This window comes from Tachypleus tridentatus, chromosome 4 (assembly GCF_004210375.1).
Source record: "Tachypleus tridentatus isolate NWPU-2018 chromosome 4, ASM421037v1, whole genome shotgun sequence".
Taxonomy (NCBI): Eukaryota; Metazoa; Arthropoda; class Merostomata; order Xiphosura; family Limulidae; genus Tachypleus; species Tachypleus tridentatus.
This window is the reverse complement of record NC_134828.1, coordinates 101,738,650-101,758,216: the sequence shown is the minus strand read 5'-3', so window position 1 is coordinate 101,758,216 and position 19,567 is coordinate 101,738,650. Positions and strand designations below refer to the sequence as shown.

Here is a 19,567-nt window from a genome sequence, read left to right as displayed (position 1 = left end):
AGATCATCTGTTCTGAAAAAGGATGGCTCACTGAGGCAGTAAAACACAACCCCAGGTGGGATGCTTTGGTAAGGACTGAAGTTTTGAAGCATACAGTAAAGACAGTTGCAAATGGCAGAGGTACAAAAGCACTGGGGCTTGTCACACTTCCCCAGTGCAGAGTTGAAGACCTTGATGATGAATGGGGTCCAGCATCTTTAAGGCCGAGGGTCTGGCAGAGCCATAGACTATTGATCCATCGTCGAGTTTCGATCGAATAACAGCACAATATATCATTAACATAAAACACTGATCTGCTCCCCAACTGGTGGTAGAGAGGACACGGAGGATGTTCAGTGCTCTTGTGCATTTGATCCGTAGCTGCTTTAAGTGTGGTATAAAGGTCAGCTTATGGTCAAAGATAAGCTCCAAAAACTTGGTCTCAGGGACAACTGGCAGTGAAACTTCACCGATAAGAGTTCAGGATCAGGGTAAATACCCTGTTGGTGGCAAAAGCGCATGCAAATGGTTTTAGAGAAAGAGAAATTAAAGCCGTTCGCCATGGTCCACTTCAGTACACGATTAAGGGCAGTTTGTAATTGCCGCTCAATATATCTCATGTTCGATGACTGACACGAGATGCGAGTCATCGACATAGAGCCCATTTGCAACAGTAAAAGAGAGCTGTTCAGTGATGGCATTTATCTTTATACTGAAAAGTGTGACACTCAAAACACATCCCTGAGGGACTCAAAGTTACTGTAGAAAAGAACGGGAAAGTGTCGAACCTACATAAACTTGGAATCTCCTGTCCATTAAAAGGTTTTTAATAAAAACAGGCAAATGGCCATGTAACCCATATACATGGAGGTCTTGCAAAATACCATACCTCCATGTTGTGTCATATGCCTACTCAATGTCAAAGAATATTGATACAAGATGTTGTCGTTTGAGAAAGGCTTCTCTAATTGATGTTTCAAGTCGAATTAGTTGGTCTGTGGTGGAGTGCTGTCGTCGGAACTCACACTGGGTGGGCGAGAGAAGGTTGTTTAATTTGAGGAACCAAACAAGATGAGCATTAACCATCCTCTCTAAAGTCTTACAGAGACAGCTCATCAAAACAATTGGTCGGTAGTTTGAAGGAATCTTGGGATCTTTCCCATGCTTAGAGAAAGGTAAGATAATAGCCTGGCACCAGGCATTAGGAAAAACATTCTCCTGCCAGATCTGGTTAAAAACAATTAGAAGAATATCAAGAGAAGCACAAGAGAGATAGTGCAGCATGTCATAGTATACATAATCAGGTCCAACAGATACTGCCAGACCAATGAAGGGCCATTTTCAGTTCCACCAGTGTAAAGAGACAATTATAGTCAAACAGACAGTTCGAAAGGAAAGAGGTGAACGCTTTGCCCGAGTCTTGATGGTCAAGAAGGTGGAGGAACAAGCAGAATTAATAGATACCTGGCAAAAGCTTTCACCTAGAGTATCAGCAATGCTCCAGACATCAGCTACTTCATGGCCAAAGAGCAAGATCAAGAAAGGGAAAGAATTATATTGCCCACTGACCTTTCAAATCTTGTCCCGTATGACTTTGGAACTGGTGGTAGAAAGATATGCTGGTTGTGAACTTAATCCAAGATTCCTTCTGACTTTGACATATTACCTACTGAGCACATGCATGAGCCTGCTGGAGAGTGTGAAAAACATGTTGAGGTTTTAAGAATACATTGAGCAGCTGCCTGTATAAAACAGTTACTGCTGCCACACAGTCACCTATTGATGGCCATGGTGATGGCAGGATCAAGTTCTGCGAGAGCAGTTTAAAAGAGGGCCAGTTTGTTTAATCCAGCTTCCACCTAGGCATGCAGATCAGGTGGCATTGACCCAGTATCTCTCAAACTTGATCACTGCCTTGTGGATTATTGCCAACCTTCCATGAAAAGTGGGAGAATAGTGAAGGGAACAAACTAAGAGATCAATAGCAGTAAAGGCCTGACTAGGTGTATGTAAATAAGTATAAGAACTGCTACTGAAAAGAGAAAAGTTGTGTCCAGAGAGCATACACTTTACAAAGCAGCCCTTCCCATCAATATCAGCACTTCCCCAGATGGTATGATGTCCATTAAAGTCCCCAGGATTAGAAAGGGAGACGACAACTGTTCAATGAGAGCATCAAGGTTTGATTGATCATATGTCTCTCCAGGGTACAGGTAGAGAGAACAAACATTGATGGTATGACCCAAGGAAATACGGATGGGTACGGCCTCTAAGGGTGTGTTGAGTGATAAAGACAGGGTGGGCACATGCTGATCAACCAATAGTGCCACCCCTTTATGTACTCGTCCATCACACAGCCTGTCATTTCTGTACAGAGAAAACTGCTGAATGGTGACTGTATCAGCAGGTTTTAGAAATGTTTCTTGTAAGGAAAGACATACAGGATGATAGGAAGCAATCAGTGTTTTGATATCATCCAGATTAGAATGTAAACCTTGACAGTTCCATTGTATCAACGTGGCCATTTTTAATGATGGGTTGGTGAAGTGGCTGGAGAACCCTTCTGTTTACAACCATATCTTTTGTCCTTACTGTCCTTATTCAGAGGAGGTCTATCGACCTCCATGGACCCTGCCCTGGGTCGATTGGGAAGGTCTTTGTTGTTGGAAGGGGATTCCAGTGACTGAGGACATGAACAAATGATTGTTTTGCATCTTGGGGTGGGAGAAAAAGATGTATTTTAAACCAAAGGATGTAGATCTTGGGGTTTGTTGGAATGTATGAGAGGAACAGAGATGGGTGTAGAAGTTGATTCATCAACCTTTTTAACCATGGAGGTTAAAAGGCTTTTCATTTGTTTTGAAAACAATTCTCTTGGAGGCATAGAGAGATCTGTCTGTACTCCCACTGTAGTTGTGAAACGAAGTGCAGCAGCATATGTCCGAGATAAAGTGGCAGACAGCAATTTCCAAGCCTCAGGATAACTAATGTTATGAATCATTTTCAAACGCTGCACCTCTTTTTCCTCCAATCATTTTGGGCAAGAATGAAAGTAGGAAGGGTGAGAACCATTGCAGTTGACACAATGTGGGTCCGTGTCAAACTCATAGGCATCGTGGTCCTTGCCACCACAATGAGCACATGTTAGGGAACCACGACATGATGTCTTTGAGTAGCTGAACCTCTGACACTGGAAACATCAGAGAGGGTTTGGAATGTATGGCTGTACCTGCAATTTAGATAACCAGTCTTGATAATGGCAGGTGCACGTGGTGATGTAAATGTCAAAACAAGGGTACTTGTTGGCAGTGTAACTCCATCTTTGCAAATGGAGATGTGGAGAAACTAGCGAGAATCTCTGACTCGGGGACATTTTTCAAATCCCTCTCAACAATAACTCCTCGTGATGAATTCAAGGTAGCATGAGGGGTAACCTCAATAGGTGGTGCATCCCCAATTGCCTTGAGGAGTTCACTGCATTGGGATGTGAATGTTTCAATCAATATGTCTCCAGATTGAAGCTTCTTTACTGACTTTGGAGAGCCAGCAAGTCTCTCTAGTCCCTTCTGAATAAAAAAGGGGGACATTTGCCCTAAAGGTTTTTCTAAAAGAGAATGTAATATAAAAAAATGAGGTACGTGTGTTAGAGATTGCTGCTCAGAGTCTTCCAAGACATGGTCATTTACCTATTGACTGGTTTTTCACTATTTTATTTAAATTTTTCATAGAAGGATCCATACAAAAAAAAGGAAAATTTCGGTACCACTGACCCCACCCACCATGGAGCCCTAAGAGGGGACGCACTACAATGTCATGCAAGGACACTGCAGCAATGCCAGGGTTTCATGAGCACTATACCCAAACACTAGCATCAGACACAATGTCCACAACACCTGTTGAGAACTTCCAACACTGGTACTTGGTTGACTCTAGCCCAAGTGGACCAGCCGAATGACCCAAGGGGGCTACCCAAAGGCTGCCCGTCTACAGGAATTCAAGGCCAAAGTGGTGTGTTAGGGTTGGAGCCCTCAACTACCAGGATCCTCTCCTTCCCTTCACCAATTGCCATGCATGGCAAACACATGGGTGGATGTTTAGATCCCAGAGGAGGTAACCAGAAAGAACAGAACCTTCCCTGGGAGGTCCCCTCACCACATACAGGAATCTGTACTGAGGGGCAGCCTGTTAGGAAGCTAGAAGTAGTAAGTCATTCATGTAACAATGTAAACAAAGGCCCTGGGAATGAAGAAGTTGACCAAATGTTCAGACTCTTTGAGGGAACACACAGAGCAGCAAGGCAAGGTCAAACAGAAAACCCCAAAATTGCAATACACATCCTTAATACAAAATATAGATATGAAGACATATGAAACTACTACATCTACAAATCAGGAGTGAAAAATCTGAAAAAGAGGGAATTACGATTCTATAGTGAACTCAAGAGTTATGAGGATACAGTTCAAAGACAATAAATAGAAAATCAGTCTCCAATCTCCTGTCACTTTAGAAACAACAAAAAAGATGAGAATAGATCCTTAATGAGAAAGATCTCCTCTTCAATGGCACCTTTGAAAAATTCCCAACCAACTCCAACTCATTCTGGCAAGAAACATGATCCCACTGAGGGGGAAAATAAATCAAGAGGAGGGAAAGGGAGTCATACGGACACTTTGAACCAATTCTGGATTCCAGAGAATTGGGAAAACCCCCAAGTACTTTTTGATGTAGAAAAAAAAAAAAAGAGATAAAAAGAAGAAAGATGCTATGCACAATTTATCCAATGAAGAGGAGAATAAACAAAACATAAAACAGTATTTCAACACAGAAGAACCCAATAGCAGAGCAGCCATATCTGAAAAATAAGGGTCAAAGAGGAGAGGAATGTGATTGGTGCCAAAAAAGTAGAGAAAGACTACTATGGTCAACAGAAAATACTTGACAAGAGATATGAATAAACTGAAACAAAAAGTGAAGGGAGGATAACACAGAGATAATAGCAGATATAGTAAAAAAGTACTCTGGCAAAAACAAAAAACAATAAGGGAATTACAAAAATAAACAAAAGTAAAAACGTGGATAAGATAACTAAATCACAACCATAAACAAATGTTTGTGCACAGTAAGATTGCCAATTGAAAAGTTATTAAAAAGTACACGAACAGAAAGAGTATTAGTTACGACAGAGGTAGTTTGTTACTCCTATTGATGGAGGGTTGGCTGTATAATTATTTGCATTTTGATATGCAATAAAAGAAGTGGAAGTTACAAGGTTAGTAGTCAGCAAACATTTTGTGCCAATAGAGGGCAATACTAACTGAGAAAGCTTTTTTGTAAATGGAGGTAAAATATTGTACAGAGTTTGATTATAGGCTACAATCTTAACCTACGTATATACACACACATATATACAGTTGGTTTCATGAAAATGTAGTGTATGAAGGCAATAGGGAAGTTTCAGTTCATTTACAAGTTATTACCAAAGCTTGCTGATTGATGATTTCCTTTACTCATGTACTTTGTGTGAGTAATAACTTTGGGAAAAACACTTGAGTTAGTCTAGAATACTGAAGAAAATCTAAAATCAAACTACAGCCAAGTAAAATACTTTCTCATTTTAATATTTTAATATTTGCAAGGTAAGTAACCTTCTGAGACTCCCAATGTTTTCCTACAATTTTTTAAATGCATAACTCAAAAGTATGGATTTATGAATTTACTGAAAACTATATTTTAGTATATTAGTTTAAAAGATTTTTGAAAAAATGATTAATATTCTAATGAAAACATTTAGTTGAATACAAATGTAGAAAATAACATACTTCTTACAAAACTGTGTGTTATGCTACAATTTTGACTTCATATTGTACCTATTATAGTTTTAACCTCACAACTCACAAATATCATAAACCTATTTAATGATGTACGTAGCCAGAATAATGATACTTAATAGAAAACTTACAAGTTTACATACTCTACAAGACATATTGTTGTTTACTATACTACAAAAGAGCTGTAAATTTACAAAGTTCCAATGATTTAAAATTCTGATACTTACATGTGATTGTATTCCATAATGCATTTGTGGTTCGGATGTCTGAGGTAATGGTTGTGGTGGTGTTCCATGAATACCAGATGGCACTACTAAGTAAGGTAAATTTTTTTATTGTTTATCATACTACTGCAGGACTGAAAATGTACACCTTTAATTCATGTTATTGAGCTGTCTTTTATTTACTCTCTAAAAACAATTTACTTAGGAAACACACAATGATTTGATCAGTTTTTTTTTTTTTAATAATAATAGCTTCCAAAGAGACTAAGCTGTGGTCTTAGTGCAAAAACTGTTAAAAATTTCTGACACTTGAGATAAATTTTATTGCAATATAAGTATTATACATTTGATATTTCTATGCATGTCTTTTATTTTTTGTTTACCTAAACAATATTGTTGATTTTATTCTATTCCTCTATGTTGCAGCTTGCCTGTGGGTAAAATCTAGAAGCTTTATCTATAGTAGGAGTAATTTGCTATATAGTTTGAGTTAGAGACTTAAATATTTTCAGTTTTTCCAAATGTTAGAAGTGAACAAGAAATTTTAGTGGGGTACAACAATTAAATTTTATGTTCTAAAGTTAAAATGAGCCTCAAATAGGTACTTACCTATGATAGATATCCCTTGTGAAGTTACTTTTATACTGTCAATAAGCATGTGGCTTAATGTTTATGTCTTTAATACATTGCTGAATAAGTGTGAACTTTCCCAGAATTCTTTACTTTTCAATTTCCTTGAAGCATATTGCACATGCATCAGCAGAATTTATACAAGTTCTGCTTTCCTAACATAAATCACATTTCTTTCTTGCAGTTGGGATGGAAAACCACGAGAAGATGGATGGAAAATAAGTACCTGTTTGAAATTGATTTCAACCCCAAAATATAAAATTTGCATCATAATGATTTGCCTCTGAAGCACTGATAGCCAGTACTTCTTCATGTTTGAAAAATGGACATAAAACAGCCCCTAACAACAGTACATGGAGGTATTAGAAACTACAAGTAAGAAACAACAACAAAATCTAAGAGGTTGGAATATTGTAAGGAATACTCATGCAGCAACTGACAAAGTGACTCAACTAGGTTATGGTGTAAATATTTGGAATACATTATTAAAATGTCATCATATCTATTATTTTACATTGATAAAGTATCATTACATTTTTAAATCACAATGTAAAAAATGAAACATACAATACCAAAGATAAAAATACAGTTCCTGCATATCAGATAAAATGACCAATCAAAGTATTGTGGGTATACTTAGCAACAGGGTGACTGGAGATTATAACTTCCATTGTCATGAAGTGAAAATCTGCACCAGATGTGATACAAGATTGTTTCCAATAAATGTGATAACACTATATTGTTTTCATTCCTTCTAAATCTCTCCTAATACATGTACAAACAGTTGGCATCATGTAATTTACCAATGTGGGTTGGAAAAATCACATGCAAAAATAACGTATGAAACCTAGAGCAAAGGTTGGAATCAGGTTACAACAAGGGAGGTAATTGTCTAGATTGTAACAAAGATGTGGTTGAGCAATGTTGTAGTAGAGTTCAGAATAAGAAATGTTTGAAAAACTGAATTAAAAGGAGAATAAGTGGAGCAGATGAGCTTAATATAGACTGGACTCAAGGGCATTTTGTAGGAAAACAATCTCATCAGTTGGGCACCTTTTTTTCCCTGATGCTCTTTAGTTTGTACAAGAAAAAGAGGATTGGTTAGGGTGGTCTTGTGTTTACATGTGGAGCTAAATGATGGAAACACAGGTGATGGCACACACAGGTATGACGAATAATATGTCCTGTACCCATTGAAGAATGTTTTTAGAGGAACAAACTGGTAAAAAGCTGTAAATAAACAAATTCTTGGTATATTAGTCCTCTCCACTATCAAATAAATGGTAACACAGAAATAACCAAATAAAGGTCCAAGTTGCCATGAGGTTGGAATTCAAAACATCAAAGATAGTGTAATGGGAACACCAAACAAATTAGAAAAATAATATGTATATGGTCTCCATCCTGATTAGGGCTATGATACATCTATTGAAAACGGGTGACTATCTTATACATATCTATTACTATGCAAAAAAATGTCCATGCAGAGATGAAATAGGTAATTGATAAGGCATCATGATCCACCAGATTGCATTTTGTGATTACTTACAGGCAGCATTAGCTTCTTATGAAGTACCAGGAAATAGAGTAGGAATCAAGTAATCTTATGGAAGAATTAATATAAACACAGAATCTCTTAAAGACGGACAGACCAACTGTTTTACTATTTTCAATTGAATGACTGTTCAATCTTGTACACTTTTGTAATTGCTAACAGGAGCATTGAGATGTTATAAACGGATTCCATTAGTTTGGAGAGTAACTGCAAGTGGCAAAGCTGAGTAGACAACAATAGGTTGTAAACAGAATTACAGAAATGTATTTGGATTCATCAATGATAGTCTTTAAGATGTTTTATAATGGGTAACAAGACCAAGCCATTGCCACCTGGGAAATTTTATGAGATTTAACCTTAGTTTAACTTTTAAGGAGTTTGGATAGATCACAACAGACATGGAAGATTAGTTTCACAAACTAATTTACTAGTGTGGATGGAACAAAAATCACTGTAAGGTATAAAGAACCTTGTTAGTTAGCATTGATTACACACTTCACAATGACCAAAGTTAACAGCACAACTGTCAACAAGAGAACCAGAATTACAGAAGAGATTCTACAAGTTCTCCTTGTGCATGAGGAGTAAGTCATGTAGAAGGTAAATGAGTGAAGAATTCTGGATAAGTTCATGTATTTTCTATATTGCTTCAAGGACATTCAAAACTGTGAGTTGCATAGTAATGGATAGCATCCAAGTATCTCACAAGAAAAAAACTCTCAATATTTAAGTCCACCTGTTTTACATGAAATATTACGTAGGATAGGTTTGGGTCATAATGTGATTAGATCTGTAAAACAGGTTTCAGGGTAAAAGAAAGAACTTCACTTAAAAAAATATGGTGTTAGCAAGACATTTGGCTCATCAAGAACAATCTTCATCATCAAATGACAAATTCAAAAATAAATGCTAATATTAAAAACTTCATAGCATTTCTCCATTTATACAAGTAGCTATCAGAATGTTAAAAAAAAACTAACTGTACAAATTCCATCACCAGTGAAACCATCCCTCAATTTTATAAAACTAACCAAAAAATAATTTTATCTAAGGACAAGTGTACATCTAGACTGAAAATGTTTAACCCTCTAACACCTGATAGGTTAAGTTGTGAATCACAGTGTTTTAGAGAGTTATATTAAAAATTTAAACAAGTTTATTATCAATATATAAAAATCAACTTGGCATAAAAACACAGTCAACAGATCAAATTTTAATATAAGGTTTAATTTCTTAATTTTAAAGGGAACTATCTACACAAATTCTCAATTATCACTTGTATGAGAATCATGACATTTAATCCCTAGGTCTTGCCCATTCTGTCATTTATTTAATACTACTCTCTTTAGTATAAAATTTAATGCAAATTACTGATTATAATATAGATATTAAGACAAACTCAAATGCATATAGTTTTCAGTATACTTTGATTGTAAAGGTATCAACTAAAAAAAACAATATCCATTTGCAGTACACACGTGTCACATCCTCCCTTTTCGAAAATCATCTCTGATGTTTTACACTACTTATAACAAGCAGAAAGGCAAACTTTTAATTGAACAAATGGCATATTATATTACATTGTTTTCAGTAATCCCAATGAGAGTTCACCATGGTTTTATATAAAGTTACAATTGCACTGTTAATCATAAACTTAAAATTATTTTACATTACCCAAAATACCCAGCTTTGTTCAAGTTACTGGATTGAAATTTTACTGGTCAATTGTCTCTCTGTGCATACTTCAAACCTATTTAGGTATTTTTATTTTTCACACTTTTGTTTTTTTTTATGTCTAAGCTTTTATTCAATTCAAAGTTTAGAAAGTAATAATATTAATTTTCACTTTTAAATTCTATTTCTTACTTATTTTTCAACTAATACAGATATAATTTCAACTTTTATTTTCAATGTCTTTGACCTGACACCATTATTGATGCCATTTCTTGAATTAAAAAAAAAAAGAATGCAAATTTACACGTTGAAATTTTGTAAAATATACTTTATTTACTTTATATATTTTCTGAGTGTTCACATACAATCCGAAGCCTGAATGAATCTGAGGAAAATTAAAATTTTTAACACTATTGTCTTTTCATGCACTTAAGTTCTTTTACCAATTTGTTTGATGTCATATCCTAAACTTCATTTATTTAAACCTTCTAGTATTTTGAGGGTCCATTCCATGTGTCCTGGGAGGTCCTGATGCCTTTGCCCCCCTTCATGTTGTGTTTGATCAATGAAGAAATGTTTGGCATCACACCCAATAGAATTTTGTTCATTTTTTTCCTCCAAATTATGACAGATTTTCTGACCATTTTGTTCTTTTTTAACAGTATCTGGCAGGAAACCTTCATATATTATTCGTTCAATATGTGAGAATTTCTCTAATTCGCTTAGAAAAAATTTACTTTTCTACAGACCTTCAGGAAACAGTGTTATGGAGCTTCAGGGCTATGGGGCAAAAAGTTGGTCAAACGTCTTTATGTTTTATCTACAAAATAATATCCAGGTGTACACCATCAGAACTCCTTTAATACACATGAAACATTTCAGTCTCTTGGTTTTTTCCTCTTGAACTATGGTGATCACACATACAGGCCATTTTATTATTACATAATAGTGAATTTTGACATAACTATGTCAGTGTGTGTATTGTAAATACATTTTAGCATAAAAGTATAATGTATATACTTTTCTTTCTATGTAAAATGACATAAAAGCCATTATTGGAACTCATTTTTACCAAAAGGCAGAGGCTTTTCTATATATTAGAAGTTATTATATAAGGAACCACTTCTATTCTTTTTGCTAGCTTGTTTCATTAAAAATATGCACACATGCATGCATGTGGATAAGTAATAATATCTAGGTTCAAAGTCCACTTAATATGGGTGTATATATCAGGTTTCTAGGTTCTTCCCTTTTAGACCTATAGCTGTCACATACACAGATGCAATATTTTACTATTAGAAATAATATCAAAAACCATGTTGTCTCTTGTCATGAGAATTAAACACTCATTTGAGAAAATAAGGTTTTCATCGAAACATAAATCTTTATGTTTTTCTACAAAATAAATGCCTCTCTCACACTGTTAGCTCTTTTCAAATATTTTTACTACAAGAGCATAACTTTAAATGTCTTAATATTAAGAGTCATCTTTCACAGACTAGTACATATACTAAGAGTGTCAAAGCACTTCATGCTATGAGAAGCAGTGTAAACAAAATAGCATCAACAGCACATTTCTGAATTTTATCCTTATAAGTCATTAACAAAAATAACAACAGAAACCCTACAACAAACTTTTATGGGACCCCAATAATAATATTTTCCAAGTTAAAAAAGAAAAGCACATTTTCACCATTTGTCAGATGCAGATTTGTTTAAATTCATTTTCTGGACAAATTGCTATGGAAGAGTTTACATGAGGACATAGTATACTTAATTAGTTTTGAGTTTAAAATCTCTACTTGATAGGTATAGAACTCTGAAAAGTTAAATTTAATTTGGTTTTGATATTCTGGTTATTTGTTTTGGCAGATGAAAAGTAAAATCAACAGGATAAACGGATTCTGTCATCTTTATGACTTAGTTTTGAACTTATTACTTTGATATATTATTCTACTGCATGAAAAGGCAACATCAAATTATTAGATTGTTGTTGGCATCCTATTTTTATGCTTTCTGTTTATCTCAGTTTTCTGTGTTCTTTTAGTTCTGTGTTATCATTTGCTTAGCTTTTAATAACAAAATGTTTTACAAAACACCACTGTGAAATAAAAAAAAATGTAGGTTCAAAAAATTAAATTAAAACAAGAGTACATATCTCTATAACTTAAGTGCTTCCAAAAGATGGACTTTTTTCATCAGGGGCAAACTTTGAAGACTGATCCATTTTCAGAAGGTGCTTGAGTTTTACAGGCTTATATTTTCATAAAATTAAAAACTGTATTAGAAGAGAAGAATAACTGGTGAAAATGTCTGAAACCTATAACATACCTATTGTGTTTTCTTTTATACTGTCATGAATTGGGGAAACCTCTGGAAGTGCTTCAGGATTCTGCATATTTGATCTCTCCGATGGTAATATCCTGTCAAAAATTGAAAAAAAAATCATTCTTAATTTTTGCAGTTCTAGATTAAAAATATTTACAAAGAAAAGAAATTTATAAAACAAAAAATTTTGTGCTTCAAGTTTTATTTTTTGTTGATTTTCCTTTTTCATAATAGGGTGATCAGTTTATGAAATATGTTGCTGTTGGAAGCAATTACAGTAGGTTGTCACTTTACAAGACCTCAACATGGGGAAATTAACTTCTTAAATAAATGATGGATTTACATTCTTACTTCTGCCGAGGATGTATGTGCAAAGATAGCCTTAAAATACTAAATGGTTCCTTGTTTTTTCCATATTTCATGTTCGAAAGGTTTTGAACCTGACTTTAATCAACTACTAATTTTTAAGCTTTGAAATTAATTTGAAGTCTAAACATACAAATGTTTATCTTCAACACATTCATAGAGTTTCAAACAAAATACGTAAATGATATATGTTACTTACATTACTTATAGCATTTGAAGTTTCATTCGAAAACTTCCCAGATAATCTGGGTAAAATTGTTTTTAACTTTGCAAGTCTCACTTAAATTTTTCAGACAATGAACAATGTATGTACCTTAAAATAACACTGCTGTTTCATGGTATTTTTCAATTATCTCAATCACTGTGTCAGAAACCTACTATTTTCACGAGCATTCTGCCATCATTCTTCAACTTTGTTCTTAGTTTCTTTAATTCTTAAATTCTGTTCACTGTTGGAACTACATACTATATTGAAATTTATCTCATGTTTTCCAACAGTTTCTTGGTCAGGTTTCCTGAAAACATTACTGGAACTAACTTTCATATAGTTTGTTTATATTTTGCTCAAAGCAACGCATGGTTGATCTCACAATATCTTGTCCATTTCATGATAAAACTGCTAGACTAAAAAAACCAGACCTTAAAAATGGATCAGGTGTCCAGAACTACACCATACTTGAACAGAGTCATTATTTGACAGGTTTGTTGTCATTGTGCAGAAAACTACACTTGCAATGCACTCATCACAAGCATTAAAACTTGCATACGTGTTATAAGCCCTCTGTACAGGTGCAAGTCTTGATGAGATGGGAGATAAAGGAATCTTCAGTGTCAATATGATCAAATAAATAACAAGAAAAGTGAGTTATGAAAAGATGACTGGATCTTTTGATACAATTGCACATATTAGCCAGAATTCACTGAAGGGTACATCTACAAATCCATTCAAAAGGCACAAAAGAACTCAAAGAAAAGGGAAAGTATTTGAAAGAGATAAATCTTTTCATACAAGAAATTAATGAAATATGACAGCCTTGGCATGAGAAGCTGTATGTCTCAGAGATATAATGAAGTAGGCCAAATCTGCTTGAGAAAAACATTAAGATTTTCAACTGAAACAGATGCAGGTTAGGGTATCAAGAATGAATTGGAAATGCCAAACCAGCTATCTCAAGAAAGATTACTCCAAAAGAATAAGAGAGTTTACAACAGTGAAAGGAATGCAATAGGAAGTTATCTTCCAAACAAAAGCCACATTGAACCCAGCGGAAAACATAAAGGGCCATTAAGGACTTGAAGGGAAAAGCTGTGAATCAAATGTTTGACCATCATGGACAAACTGAAGGAAGCAAAATGCTAGTGAACAAGTGGGAGATGTGGAGAAAATGTCCAAATTTCAAGGGAAGCAATCACAGCAAAGTGCAGTTGAGAAATTGTTCACTGGCATTCTAATCATGCAAGGTGAAGAGTGGAATGATGGGGGAAAAAGAACTGTAGTAACTCAGTAGTAGGAGAGTTAAAGATGTTACCCTTGTGTGTGTGCAAGGTAATAGTCTGATGATTACATCATAGACAAATGCAATATATTTTAATATATGTAAAGATATGAGCTGATTGAAGACGTGAGGCATACACAAAAATCTCCATGGCAGCAGCATAAAGTAACTCTTTGTTATGGAAAGGTAAGTAAAAGTTTCTGAATAGCTGATAATGTCCCTTATTTTGAAAAAGTCCTGTCTTATTGATACTGACTTTAAAATTAAACATTCTGAAATTTGTGCATAGTTTAATTTCAAATATTTTTTTTATGTTATTCCCTAAAATATATCTACCTTTATCCATAAATGGAAAAGCTAACATAGAATTATCTTAGGAACATTTCATGTAATGATTAAAAATTATTCTTTATCCCAAAAATCTCAAATATCATTTGTGCATTCTCTAACATCTCCCAAATACACTTTAAATGTTTGTTTTCAGTAAGACTTTATCTTGTCTGTAATTTTCTCTACCCTTACTATACAGAGTCTAAGTTTCACTGACCTCATAACCACCATAAAAGAAATAAAAATAAATTATGCTTTTTCACTCTAGAATGACGACTCAAAAGCACAAGTATTGAGACTAAATAGTTTAGATCTCATAACACTGTACATTGTAATAATATTAATTATTTTTATTACATTAACTCTACATTTGTACATAGCTAACATTACAGAACTTGCATATATGTGGTGCACATGCAATCATGTTTCTGTATCCAATACTATAAAAACTAATCTTTAGTCTTTACAAAGAAATATCCTTAAACAGTCTCCAGTCATATACTTTATATATACATATATTTGTTTTATTCAGCTACAAATAACTGACAATAACAAAACTTTCTTCAACATTATAAATTTGTTAGTGTTAAACTTTCCTTAAACTTTTCTTTGGAATCATTCAATCCACCCTTATATTATGTAAGCTTATTTACCTTATCTCAAGCTATCTGATGTTCTTTTATTAAATGAAATTTCTACAACATAGTTCACAATGAAAAAAACTGAACTGTAAAGAAAACTTTTAAACCTGTATATTTACAATGTTAATAGTAGACAGGCTGATTATTGCTACATTCACTTATATTTAAACTTTCATTGCACATGTTGTCAAAGCTGTTTCATTAGTAAATGATCAAACCACTTGAAATTGCACCATACAAGGTATCAACTAAGGGCTGTACAAAAGCTAAGGGAAATGCTTGAAAATTGAGAAATAAATACCATATTCTCAAGGGATGACAGGTTTTTAATAAAAGAAGAATTATTCTTTGGGACAGGCAGAAAATTCTAAAAAAATAAATTAAAAAAAGCTGAATATAGACTTAGGTTAATCCTTTCATGATGTGTCATGAATTAAAGGTTGTGTCATCGCATTTGTTGACTTGCATTTAAAGTTTTATTCAACTATTATTTTATGAATTTGTGTCAATAAGTATGGAATCAAATTGTAGATTATAATTCAAACTTTAATATTAAATATGATTTAATTTACTAATTTAAAAGTAAATATTAAAATAACATATATAAACATTGATTTTTGTCAGTCATGTGGTATGTTAAATGCAACACTAGTTAAAATTAGATATCTTCAAGGTCAAAATAATAAGTCCATAGTTTCATACAAATTATGTACTCAAATTACCAATATTGAGAAGGTAGAATATAAAATAAGAACCTCATATATTTTTATTTTGGTGAGATATAGGTTATGTACTGAATTAATCAGAATGGTCCTGTTCACCTCTTTCCATTTTTTGGAAACAGACTTTTATATACAATAACTTCAATATATGTCATGTGAATAACCACCTGACAGCTCAGAATCTTCAACTCATCATTTTATCAGCCATTTTAATCTGTCAAATGGCTACCACATTCTTTTAAATCAAGATACCAAGGAGATTGGTTGTGTCTTTTGCCTGCTTCATATTTTTTCAGACCCACATACAACTTAGTTATCAAACTTGATAAATTATAGTGGAATTTCATGCTACTGATATCATAATTTATTATTTTTTGGTTATTCAACTGCACATTTGAAACCTAAAAAAATATTTTGTTTCATATCCTGCACATGCAAAATTTTAAAAGGCTTAGAAACAGAGGCTAAAAATCGTAGATGGAAAAGATAATTGTTTGCTTTACTTCTTTATTTACTGTTCTACATTTCAATAACTTATTTCCAAATCTTAATAACCTATATACATATAATGTACAACAACTGAAATGTGACAATATATTACAAAGCACTAGTCCAATAAAACACAGCCAAGACAGAGTGACTAAAGATCAGTTTTATGTTATTGTATATGGTAACATGAGGACACGTACACCACATCAATTAAAATATTGTTTTAAAATATAACTTTAATTTTAACACTAATATTTATGTGCATTAATAAACAAGTCTTAATTATGGACAAACATCTTGTGATAGTCATGCAAATGCAAATAGAAATATTGTTTCTCCCAGGAACTTAATGTACTGAAATTAAACCACAGACACATAAAAACATAGATATTGAAAGCTAGTATAACAAGAATCATATGCGTGTATAATTTCCAGTATATGCATACATACATAAATTCTACAAAATATACAAATGTAACACAATATTCTGAAAGAATGAAATTTTGTCCATGTCTGTTCTCTCATTAATGCTGTAATGTACTGGTTGAAAAGCTTGATGATAAAAGATGTGGCAGATATAATGTGAGTGACATGTATTATTCTTATTTGCTTTCACTCGTGTGTGTGTGCATTTGTATAGATCTATCTATAGATATTTACTGCAGTACTGCAATGTGTCCTAATATCTGGGGAAGATATACTGAGCAAACTGAGCAGCTATAACCAAATAATTTTTCTTTATTTCCTGGGAAAAAATTTTGTTCCTATATTCACAAAACCAGAAAGAAATACCATAACTATTCATCAACTAGGCAACTACTGACTGTCAAAATGAACAGTTTTTTTGTAATTTTGAATGCATGTTTTTGTTATCTCCTGTCCTTAGTATTACACTTTCATTAAATGACTTTTATAATTCACAAAGAGTAAAAATGCAACATTAATATAGTTATTTTCTATACTGATAGGATATCTAACAGATTAGCACTCTGTTAGTAGTATAGGTCTTTTGAACCTTTGTATAAATAAGATGTTTGCCCCACAACAATAGCTGTTGGGGTAGAAAGATGGAAATACAAGGAATGTTGGTTTGGTTTATGAATGCCACTGTTTAGAGTTACAGAAAACCAATTTTGAGAGCATAATCAATTCAATTTATTTCATATATGAAACAATATTTTGCTGTAAAATTTTACTGTTTTAACTCATCTATAAGAATACATTAGTATTAACACCATTTTCAGCTTCCTTCCACATCAAATAGGATACACATACAGCACCATTCTGCACAATATTATGCAGGTACAATATTTCTAGAAGAAAGAGAAAAAGATAGTAATTTTTTTATTGGATTCCCAAGAATGAATCTTTGTATAACTTAAAACCCAATGCATAGCTATTAAATCTCTCAAAAGCAAACTAAATTTTCCAAAACCTGAAAAAATAAAACAAAAACAGTTTCCAGCAACAATCTATTCTATAGCACAATTGAGGTAACACAGCTTTAAACTTTAATTCTGATTTTTGTTTTTATACTGCTCACTTCCAGTGTGTGTGTGTGCTCATTTATTTCTTTCTATCTATCTGTATGTATTGTGGTATTGTGAATGTGTCCTAATAATTGGGGTAGACTTTCTACCAAGTAAACTGTTGCATATGATTTTTCCACGTGAAATAACTCAAGAATAGCAGCATTTACCAGTGGGATTAAATATACACTGCTGGCCAAAATCTTAAGGCCAATGAACATAAAGAAAAAATATACATTTTGTGTTGTTAAACTCAACCACTTATTTCAGTAAAGCTTTGAAAGATGAAAATAAGAAAAGGGAAAATAAAAATAAAAACGTTTTTAGCATTTAATAGGAAAAATGTGAACACTATGAAATCAGCTTAAATTAGTCAAAAGTTTAAGACCATACTGAAACGAAGCGTTAATCGGTAAACACCTAACGAAATTTAGTCATCTGTGTTCAAGCATTAGCATTGTCAACATCTCTCACTAACATCTCCTGTGTTACATTGGGTAAAAACATGGCAAAGGCTAAAAAGTTGACAGAGTTTGAACACAGCAGAACTGTTGAGCTGCAAAAGCAAGGTCTCTCTCAACATGCCATCCCTGGTGAGATTGGGTGTAGTAAAACTGCTGTTGCAAATTCATTAAAAGACCCTGAGGGATACAGAATGAAGATTTCAAGTGGTCAGCCCAAGAAAATTTCACCAGCGTTGAGCAGGAGGAATCGATGGGTTGTCCGGCAGGACACCAGCCAATCGTCAAATCAGATTAAGGCCCTTATGGAAGCAGAATGCAGCTCAAAAAACACTAAGAAGGCTTTAAAAACTGAAAACATCTTCAAAGGCCACGCCTCCTTCCACACCATGAAACAGTTCAGTTAAACTTTGCTGAGAAGCACCAAACATGGGACATAGAAAAGTGGATGAAGGTTTTGTCCTCTGATGAGAAAACAATTAACCAGAATGTTCCAGATGGCTTCCAACGTTACTGGCATAATAAGGATATCCCACCGGAGACATTTTCCACACGACATAGTGGTGGAGGTTCCATCATGATCTGGGGTGCTTTCTCCTTTCATGGAACAATGGAGCTTCAGGTTATACAGGGGCATCAAACAGCAGCTGGCTACATTGGCATGTTGGTGAGAGCATCCTTATTGACTGAAGGCCCTCGGTTGTATGGAAAAGACTGGATCTTTCAGCAAGACAATGCTGCAATCCACAATGCCCGCAGAACAAAGGACTTTTTTCATGGCGAGTAGCATGATTCTTTTGAATCATCCAGTGTGTTCGCCCGAACTGAACTCCACTGAATATGTTTTGGGGTGTATGGCAAGGGTGTATGATGTCAATTCGAAACAGTGCATAATGCATAATCTTCATGAAGCCATTTTCACTACTTGGAATAACATTCTAGCCAGCTTTCTGCAAACGCTTATATCTATCATGCAAAGCAAATGTTTGAAGTTATTCACAATGACGGCCATGCAACTCACTACTGAGACCTCTTGTTGGGCACTTCCTACCTTGTTTAGGGCTTCTTTATGATATGGTCTTAAACTTTTGACCAGCTAGTATTTAGGCTAATTTCATAGTGTTCACATCTTCCCTATTAAATGCTAAAAAGTTTTTTATTTTTATTTTCCCTTTTCTTATTTCCATCTTTTGAAGATCGATTTAAATACGTGGTTGAGTCTAACAATGCAAAATGAATATTTTTTCTTTATGTTTACTGGCCTTAAGATTTTGGCCAGCAGTATATTTTTTTTTATTTGGAATCTTGTAACCAA

The 19,567-nt window shown here is 34.0% G+C and overlaps 1 protein-coding gene across 2 annotated transcripts in view; it reads right to left on the bottom strand.

The window, feature by feature from the left end:
* The window catches only part of LOC143249785 (high mobility group protein 20A-like), a 43,300-nt gene that overhangs the window by 18,687 nt on the left and 5,046 nt on the right, over positions 1 to 19,567 (bottom strand). The window contains exons 2-3 of one of the 2 annotated variants that reach the window (XM_076500205.1): positions 12,222 to 12,313; positions 6,035 to 6,120 (exon numbers count right to left, since the gene is read on the bottom strand). In XM_076500205.1, the coding sequence (XP_076356320.1) occupies positions 6,035 to 6,102 (68 nt within the window). In that variant the 5' untranslated portion in view covers positions 6,103 to 6,120; positions 12,222 to 12,313. The remainder of the gene's footprint in view (positions 1 to 6,034; positions 6,121 to 12,221; positions 12,314 to 19,567) is intronic. The other variant, XM_076500206.1, reaches the window with a different exon arrangement.